Source organism: Oreochromis niloticus, linkage group LG13 (genome assembly GCF_001858045.2).
Source record: "Oreochromis niloticus isolate F11D_XX linkage group LG13, O_niloticus_UMD_NMBU, whole genome shotgun sequence".
Classification (NCBI taxonomy): Eukaryota; Metazoa; Chordata; class Actinopteri; order Cichliformes; family Cichlidae; genus Oreochromis; species Oreochromis niloticus.
Window position 1 is genome coordinate 30266510 of NC_031978.2, and position 9544 is coordinate 30276053.

The 9544-nt window shown below is 38.4% G+C and overlaps 1 protein-coding gene across 3 annotated transcripts; it reads right to left on the reverse strand.

Annotated features, from left to right (window-relative positions):
• Positions 1-328: 328 nt before the first annotated feature.
• Positions 329-9299, reverse strand: LOC100708994 (cationic amino acid transporter 2). Of its 3 annotated transcripts, XM_005457032.4 has the most exons (12): positions 9142-9299; positions 8648-9012; positions 8054-8209; positions 7793-7958; positions 6093-6223; positions 4550-4772; positions 4170-4306; positions 3188-3290; positions 1970-2094; positions 1558-1724; positions 892-1000; positions 329-743 (listed from the first exon to the last, which is right to left on the reverse strand). In XM_005457032.4, the coding sequence occupies exons 1-11, from the start codon at positions 9150-9152 to the stop codon at positions 971-973; spliced, it is 1614 nt and encodes a 537-aa protein (XP_005457089.1). In that variant the 5' UTR covers positions 9153-9299; the 3' UTR covers positions 329-743; positions 892-970. The 3 variants fall into 3 exon arrangements, with proteins under 3 accessions (XP_005457089.1, XP_005457091.1, XP_005457090.1); XM_005457034.4 differs by lacking the exon at positions 6093-6223 and having other exon boundaries at positions 4550-4636; XM_005457033.4 differs by lacking the exons at positions 329-743; positions 892-1000 and having other exon boundaries at positions 1573-1741.
• Positions 9300-9544: the final 245 nt, after the last annotated feature.

The window sequence follows — 9544 nt, forward strand, 5'->3', positions numbered from 1 at the left end:
GTCATTTTAATTCGGCTCAAAGAAAAACCTTGCAGAACGGCTTGAGAGCATTTTTGATATTTTCCACACCTCAATACAATTACTGCCAGTGTAAATAAAAGGTAAGGTGTACTTTATTTTAATCAGCCATTATGGTACCAAGTGCTGAGGAAATAAAGTGTTTCAGGCTCTTCTGCACTCCCACAGTGAGAAAATAAAAATACAGATTAATAGTAGTTAAATATAAGCTAACAGGAAACCATAATTTCTTCACCTGAACCAAGTTTATTTAGGTACATTTACTTTTTTTTTTTTTACAACAAATTTACTCCCCCCCCCCCCCCCCCCCCCCCCCCAACTTCAGAAACATACATCAATATTTAAAAAGTGAAATATTAACTCAGAAATACTAACATTAAACAACAATAGCCAAGATTGCATAACACAGATCGACGGATCAAGTCAAAACAGATAAAATGGCAACATTTGTTGCCATGGTAATATTTAGTTCAGGCAGTTGTTAGCACAACAATATGCATCAAAGGACACATCATACTAGCTTTGTGTCAGTCAGGGTAAAATTCCAAAAAATGTTTTTAAGGTGATTTCTTGATAATCTTAAATATTCCGTGGAACACAGCATCAAGCAGCACAATCCACAACATTACTGCTTACATTATTGCTACTGAGCTGTTCGTGTGCCTCTTGGAGTCTTTGTTTCTGGACACTATGACGAACTCCATAACCAAAGTATATGATCAGACCTGAGAAAAGGGGATAGCATGCCATCAATTTACTGTCTTTATTCCTTAATACATCTAAATGCTGTCTACAATGATGCAAACCTGGAAGAATAAAAGCATTTGATAGCAATCCTGGTTACCTGAAATGGCTGAAAATGCATACTCTTACCAATTGCCATCCAAACAGCATAGCTGACCCAGGTTTCTCCTTCCAGTTGAACCATCAAGCAGGTATTAATGAAGACACTTCAAACTGGAATTACAGGTACACAGGGAACCTGTAGAAGGATATGAACCCATGGCTGATTTATACATGTTATTTTGACTTAAGAAGTTACACTTTTTCATTTTATTTCCTAAGAGATAGAAAATTGATATCCATATACATGCTAATAGGCAGCAGCTCAATAGCCATGTCCATTAGTAGCAGTTCAACTGGTTCTGTCCAGAGGGGAAACAATTACTTATACTATAAAGATCACTGACTCAACAAATCTGGTTTATTCAATGTCTGTAAAATGCCAAGTGTTTTGTTTTTTTTTTAAAGCAGGGTCAGATGGTACTAGCACTCTCCTTACTATTCCTTTTATTTTGGAGTTTAACAAGAAGAAGAAAAAAAATGTCAGCCAGCATTTGCCCACTGGTTGCCCTCCCTTTAGCAAACATGCCTTATTTATTTGCTATAAACTTTCTGTGCCCTGCAACATACCCTTAGTGAGGCCCAGCAACTGACCCCCCCAAATAAGCTGTATTCAATGAAAATGAATAGAAGCAAATTTTCAAGAAGCATGAAATCCTACATTTGGAACCAAGCGCCCAACACCATCTGCTTTACCATGAAAGAAGCTTTAGTCCTGCTCTGTGGCTGCCGCCAGATGATAACGACGGCAAGGACCAATGTCAGCACGAGGACAGAGACGAGGAGCACGCTCCATAGTTCCCGTCTGCTGAGTGAGTACAAGGCCTCAGACAGGAGCACGGTTAAAACGATCACCAGGAACACTGGGGAGAGGTCGGAGCTGTCAGAAAACATTAATACTAGAATTTTGTTTCATTTCTGTATTCTTAATAGCAAAAATAATTTACTATAAAGAATTTTTAAGGTACAGTGTTAGCAGTGACTATCTGCTCAAGATACAAAGTATCAAAGTGAAGCAGCTGTCAGGAGCCTCAGCAAATCAGGTGGGGTGTGAGGTGTGGGTGGGTGTGGGTGTGGGTGGCAGGGGTGGGGGTAAAGGGTGACTCACAAATAATGATGGTGAGAATGGTGACGTTTTTAGAGGTGCGGTGGGTAGCTCGAAATGGAGGACTGAGCAGGTCCCTTATTGAGAATGGCTCTAGTCTGAGGACAAAACCGGCATCATCTTTGTACCTGAAACAAAACAAACAAACAAAAAAAAAACACTCGGGCTTACATCTAATCCGGCACTCTTGTTTGACCAAGTCATTTGCAGTAGAACATACACATGTCAAATGTTTAAAACAGACATTTTACCTTTTCATGAAAAAAAAAAAAAGGCTTATTTTGAATTTGATAGCAGCAACACCTCAAGATTCGGGACAATGCCCTGTTTACAACGGTACACAGTTGTAAACAGAGCATCTGGGAAAACACCTGGGAATTATAGATAACAGTTGCTGGACTTTTCGAAGAGGAATATTGTCGCATTCTTCTTGTATTTTTAATGTCAAAGTTGACTGTAGGCCGGGCATTTCAGCACACTAATACTATGAATCTGTGTTGTTGCAATAGCTGCAGTTTAGCATCATCTTAATTAAAAATACAACATCTTGCTGAAAAGCATGTGTCCTGCTCAAAAAAAGCTGTACATACACTCATTATGAGTGTATCTTGTTAATCTGCTGATATTAATCATTTACTTTCAAGTGATTAAAATCGGATGGAATGATTGTACAACATGCATATATAATCAAATGATTGGGATGAATAAAATACCATAAACCATTAAATATCAGTGTATACATTTTATAGGTTATCTGTGTTTTAATGTGAGTAAAATATAGGTGTATTTACATGGCATCCCAACTTTTTTTGGAATTGAGGTTGTATTCTTCAGTACCATGAAGTTCTGCCTAAAGTTTGTGAGCTCACTTAAATTCAGTTGTATATATGCCATATACTTAGCATTTTGTCCCAATGCCATCTTGCACTAAGTTTAAAGTTTGCATTGTATAAATGCTGTAAATGTTCTTCCAGTGGAGGATACATCATCTATTCACTACTTAAACTCAAGAATATAAGTCAAAACAGTAGTTGCTCCATTCGAAAGATATTCGACAGGATGGGCTTTGGGTGCTCAGAGCATAAAAGCACTATGCATGTACTATTTGATTTGCAATCTTTATTCTACTTGCTAGATTTTTTTTTTTTTTTTTTTTTTACAAGAATAGATTGCTTTTCAGTGAACAGTAGCATATTTTAATTTGTTAGACTGAGTACTTACCTTAATATAAGAAGGCATACTGCAACAAGTGTGTATGCAAAAATGGTCCCAATAGAGCTCATGTCCACCAGTGCCTTGAGGTCAAATAAAAGGACCATGAAAGCTGCAAAAAGATCAACATACACCCAACTACAGATGACACAAGTGTCTACAATCTAACACTTATTAAAAACATTTAGACACTAATTCTAATAATAATAACTATTACTTTGACATTTAGTCAAGGAGCAAAAGAAAGACCCTGTGCGGAGAACTAGAGGCATCAATGACAACTACATCATTAAATAAGATAAAGCCTCAAATGAGTAAAGCAGAAGAGGGTGTAAAGCAGCTTTACAAATTCAGAAGAAGTGAGAAGGCTACAGAAACTCTATGTTAGTCCCAAAAGGTTGATTCTGTTCATCTGGACGTAACGTTTTCAGTGGGAGATTTATTTACCTGGACAATTGAGCATGCATCAAGACACTATGTTAGATTTAGTGGTTCTTACTGATTTAGTGGATCTATTGAATGCTCTCATGCTATACATTTTTTTTTTCCTTGGAACAAACAAGCCGATACTGGTCCTGCTGATGAACTAAGGGCCTTCTACAGCCTTGTCCAGCTCTCCTATAGAACTGCCCATCTCCTGGAATCTCCTCCACGCTGCTGAGACTGTGCTGGGAGACACAGCAAACCATCTGGCATAGGCAAGTATTGATATGCCGTCCTGGATGAGTTAGACTACCTGTGAAACATCTGTAGGGTCTGGTAATCACCCTGGTGTTACTAGTATAGACACTGACCCTAGCCAAATACAAAACTAGTGAAGAAGCAGGGAAAAAAATCAGAAGGGAAAATATGTCAGTAGCCTCCACGTACAAAATAATTCCAGTTTTGGGTGTTGACATATTGTTGCCCCTCTACCGCACCCGTTTTTGATTTTGTGAACACCAAGAAATTTGAAACCCCTTTGCTAGGGGTTAAAAAAGAGCTGCCTTACCAGCCACAGCTCCTGAGGACAACGTAGCCAAGACAGGACTTTGTCTGGAACTCATGAAGCTGAGTGGCTTGAAGAGCAGGCCGTCTCTGGCCATGGCATACAGCACCCGTGGCATTGGCAACATCACTCCCAGCAAACTGTGAATGACATATCAATTGTATTTTAAAAGTCAAATTACAGATACAGCAAGTTGCATATCACATACTTCACAGATGAGGCATAACTACAACAAAGAATAAGATGTAGTTTTATATGCTGTCTATTTGGCTTTGGTAGCACAAACACATACAGGATGGACAAGCAAAGCTACTTTTTTTTTTTGGTAAATGAATCTAGCAATTGGAACTGACTCAGTGTTTTACAAGTGTACAGATCATTACCTTGTCGAAAGTGCACAAAGGGATCCTACAGCAACAGCATACTTTGCAGGCTCCCAGCCAATGTACTCAAAGGCCACAGGTAATGGACTGTGAGTGTCAAGCAGATAGTAGGGCATCATAAGTGTCAGGGAAGCCGACACACCAAAAAAAGCCACGAAGCAAATAAGCAGGGATACCACAATCCCAAGAGGTATGGCTTTCTGTGGGTTCCGTACCTCCTCTCCTAGAAAAGCAGATTAGACGTATACTTCCTGATTCAGGTCCAACAAACAATCTAATAATGAAATGATCTACACACAGATGAACCAAAACAATTAAATAAACAGACCAACAGATTATTTTGCAACAAAAGCACAAACACTATACTGACAAAAGTACTGAGTCACTTGCACATTACACCTACAGGAAATTTACGGCATCCTATTCTAGATCTACAGGCATTAATATAGAGTTGGTCTCCAAAAACTGTGCCGCAACAGTGAAGGGCCTTTTCCAAACTGTTCCCAAACAGACTTCCCTTCCCTGGAACTAAGAGGCCTGGGTCAACCACAAACAGACAGTCCTATAGCGTTATCAAACCTCCAAAACTTAAGAGTTAGTACAATGGAGCTAACATTCTCCTGGCAGTCACCAAAACCAGATTTGTCCATGAGATTTCCAGATAGAAAAGTGTGTGGAGTGATTTTTATTATAATTTTATTTTATTATTTATTATTCGTGTTGCATGTTGAAGCTCTACTTGGAAGCTTGTTAAGATCCAACCATGTAAAATACGATTTTTTGCTATCTTTCAAGTGGTCTTAAACTTTTGCTAGGTATTTGTATTTATTTATTTTTTTTAATATACATGTGTATACACACGTACACACAGCTGTATATACGATAGCTACGTTTTGATATCTCTATCGTAGTCCTATTTCATCCAGTGCCATTCTAATTGAGACAGGATTTACGATCCTCACACAAATGCCATCAAAGCACAGCCTGCTCCCTGTCTGTCTCCCATAGGAAACCATTTTAAAACAGCTCAAAGGGTAAAAAGGTGTCTTTACACTGTAACCACATCACTATTATAAACTCTACAAACATGCAAATTGAGTATTCTGTAGACTGGAAGTTGCTTCTGCTCACAGTGAAAGAATATTCCCAACACGACTTAGTTTTCTCTTGGAAAGCATTTATTTCAGAACTTAAAGGCTGTTTGCTTTCCTTTGCTTCAACCACATAGATCCTGATTTTTCTGAAAAGCAGAAGCATAGGCATACTCAAAATTTACTCAGAAATTTTCTGCCACTTTGTAGCTAAGTTAGTGTGGTTGTACTTTGCAATACCACTTACATTTGAATGTGGAATATCTTGGATGGAAGAAATTTCACAAGCTAACCTGAAAAATTAAGAGATGTGACCCAGTACTTTTGTCCACATAATGCGTTACAGACTGGAATATAATAAACGACCTCATAGGGCAAAATGTTTGTGGCCAGATAAAAGGTCAGAAAGTTAAAAAAAAAAAAAAAAAAAAAAAAATCCTACTCAAGAGTACCAGTAGTAGCAATGCAGTCAAATCCAAAGAAAGCATAGAAACAGGTTGCTGCCCCGGCAAAAGTTCCATCAAAACCAAAGGGGAAAAAGCCGCCGACACCAAAGTCGACAGTTTCATTTGGCTCAAGTTTCCTGCACAAAGCAACAGTAGTTTTATGCCATGATATCACAACGGCAATATCCACATTAATGATTTACATACCATCAGACAAACTGGTTTTCTGCTTGTATAAAAGTTATACATATGACTGAGCAATTTGAGAAATCTGAGGTATACCATAAAGAGCACAACGAGGGGAAAAAAAACCAAAGTTGTGAATGAAATAAATCAGATCGTCTATTTAGATCAAGTCTCCTCACCATTTGGGATAAGCATTCTAACATGGCGGCGGGCAACTATGAATATACAGTACTGGGTAAAAGTCTCCATTACCCCATTCAAGCAACTTCTTCTTTCCAAGCTCTTTAGATCTCCACTACCCCTCATTTCTTTATACTTTGCTCCCAAAGTAAGACCGGGCATCTTGTTTTTGTTTAAAGGGTTCTCAAGAAATAGTTTTGTCTTCTTGAAGGTCTTTAAAGTTTTTCTTTGGATACTGGTTGCTTTTTCAATCATTTTTGTCTACTCCTCGTAACTGACTATCTTCAGAGTTTTGTTTTGGTTTGTTGATCACTTAACACCAACCTATGAATCACCCAAGTGTACAAAGGGCATGCAAGTAATGAACCAGAGCCAATGTTAAACTCCAGTATGCAAAAAATAAATAAATCTCCAAAAGTTGATTCTGTTCATCTGGACGTAGCGTTTTGTGGGAGAAACGTTTCGTCACTCATCCAAGTGACTTCTTCAGTCTCAGCTGACTGCAGGTTTCCCCAATCTTATAAACTGTACATTTGCATAATGACTGAAACCAGCCCACTGAAGGAACAAGATTGTGGAAACCTGCAGTCAGCTGAGACTGAAGAAGTCACTTGGATGAGTGACGAAACGTTTCTCCCACAAAACGCTACGTCCAGATGAACAGAATCAACTTTTGGAGATTTACTTTCCTGGATGATTGAGAATGCATCAAGACATAAATAAATAAATAGAGGAAACTGGAGAACTAGAGGAACAAGAATTGGCAAGCCTAAACTATCAAACAAATGTAATATTGAACAAAGACAACTAGAATGAATATTTCATTTTAAGGGAAAAATGTTAACCATCTAACTAGCCCTATGAGAAAAGTGTATAGTAATTAGTACAGTCTTGCAAGAGTTCCAAGAGTATTGGAAAAATATTCTGTGGACTGACAAGATAGAAGTTACAAAATGCGTGGGCTCTTTCAAAACCTTGGCATGACATTAAATCAGGCAGTTCATGCTTGAAAACCTTGTGTGAAGGCTGAATTAAAACAGTTCTGCAAAGGAGAGTCGGCTGAAATTCTTCCACAGATCAAGACAGATCACCAGTTATTGTAAGAACTTGATTGTAGTACTGTTATATTTGTCTAATATCAAAATTTGTTTGATGATCTGAAACACGCTGGTGTGACAAACATGAAACCACGGAGGGGGTAAATACTTTTTCACAGTACTGTGTCCAGCATAGTAAAAATTTCCAAATATAAATTGTAACCTCAAACTGACTTTTGCAGTACACAAAAAATAACTATTAGAATGTGAATAAAAAGAACAATTACTATAAATAAAACTTACATAATTTCCCAAGTTGCATTTAAAACTATCTTTTTACTGATGTGCCAGTTTTTGAGATCTCCTTTTATAAAGCCAGAAGTGATGATAAAAATCAACACAGACACATTTACTGTTGTAAAAACAGTATTCACGATTGCAGACTCCTTCAGACCATATGCAAGCACCCCTGAAAACAGAGGGAAAGATAAAAACAGGTGTACTTTACTTTTAAGAATGTTTTTCCATTTATGATACAAATAATACTTCATGTCAAAATTTCACCAGCAAGCAACATAATCAGCGCAGCAGCAAAGAAGTCTGGGTATTCAGCCAAGCCAGGTGAGTCCATTAGTGTATGTTCCCCTAGATGCTTAGCCATAACATTGTGCATCAGGTCATCGAATGCTCCAGTCCAGGCTTTGGCTATACTAGATGTTTCTAAGGAGAAGTTAAAAAAAAAAAAACAAGGCATGAAAGATAACTCCATTAATTGTTATTGTAGGGTCTTTACCTTTACCAATATAAAGGGCCCTGATGTGACTTTTGTTGTGATTTGACACTATACAAATAAAACTGAATAAAATCAGCTTTTACAAAACATCTAAGACTAAGGGTCTTCTTGTGTAAAGAAGTAAATATCAAATATTATAATATTATATATTAAATATGATCAAATTTCCTACAAATAGAATAAAATAAAAATAAATAATCAGTTCGGGCAGTGTCAGCTTTAACATTTGTGTTTTTTCACACTTTCTACCATAAACTGCTGCAAAAACTGGATTTGATGCACAACTACATCACTTGACATGCTGCATTTATGTATTTTGTCAAATACATGGTAAAGCTGTATAGTACCCCCCCCATTCCACTTACCAATGACATAGGACAGCAGCAGATTCCAGCCAGTCACAAATGCCCACACTTCTCCTATAGTCACATAGCTGTAAAGGTAGGCCGAGCCCATCTTTGGGACACGAGCACCAAGCTCAGCGTAGCACAACCCTGCAAAGACTGAAGCCACTGCAGCAACCAGGAAAGACATGACGATGCTAGGACCGGCCACTTCCCTCGCCACCTCCCCTGAGAGTACGTAAACCCCTGCTCCAAGCGTGCTGCCAACACCCAGGCCTATCAGGTCCAGGGTGGTCAAGCATCGGCAGAAGTTGGACTGCTCACCTGCTGGCTCCAAAGGCTTCTTACGGGTCAGGGAACGGATAAACGGCAACATGGGACATATTCTGAAATCAGTAGTACTGTGATTTAACAAAACAACCAACAACAGTGAAGGATTCAAGTATTATGTGGCCTCTCTGTGCCTGACTTTTTCTGGTTTGAAGTTATAACCAAAAGGCCAAAACAAACATTACCTGCTACTCATTTCACAGGTGCTTAGATCTGTTTCTGCTGTGTGGACTAGAAGAGGAGAGGAGGAAAACAAGTCCCTTCTCTTTTCCAGCTAACAGCCCTGCAACGGCACACCTGACATCAATTCAGCTAATCAGCATGATGATGTTCAGGCCTCCTGTCTCACTACTTCTACCAATGAATTGTCAAAAGTATCAGGTATATATGCTGCATGTAATGGAAATGCTTTAAGATGCCTTCCTCAGATAGAAATAAGCATTTAATACTGTTTCTATTTCACAGTAGAGTGTAGATACTGCTGTTTCAAGAAACTGGGAATTGTTTGTAGGCGTGAACAGACACTTTAGACAAAGCCCCAAATGTGGCAGCTCCCCAAATACCTCTTGGCCTTCATTTCATTATGTC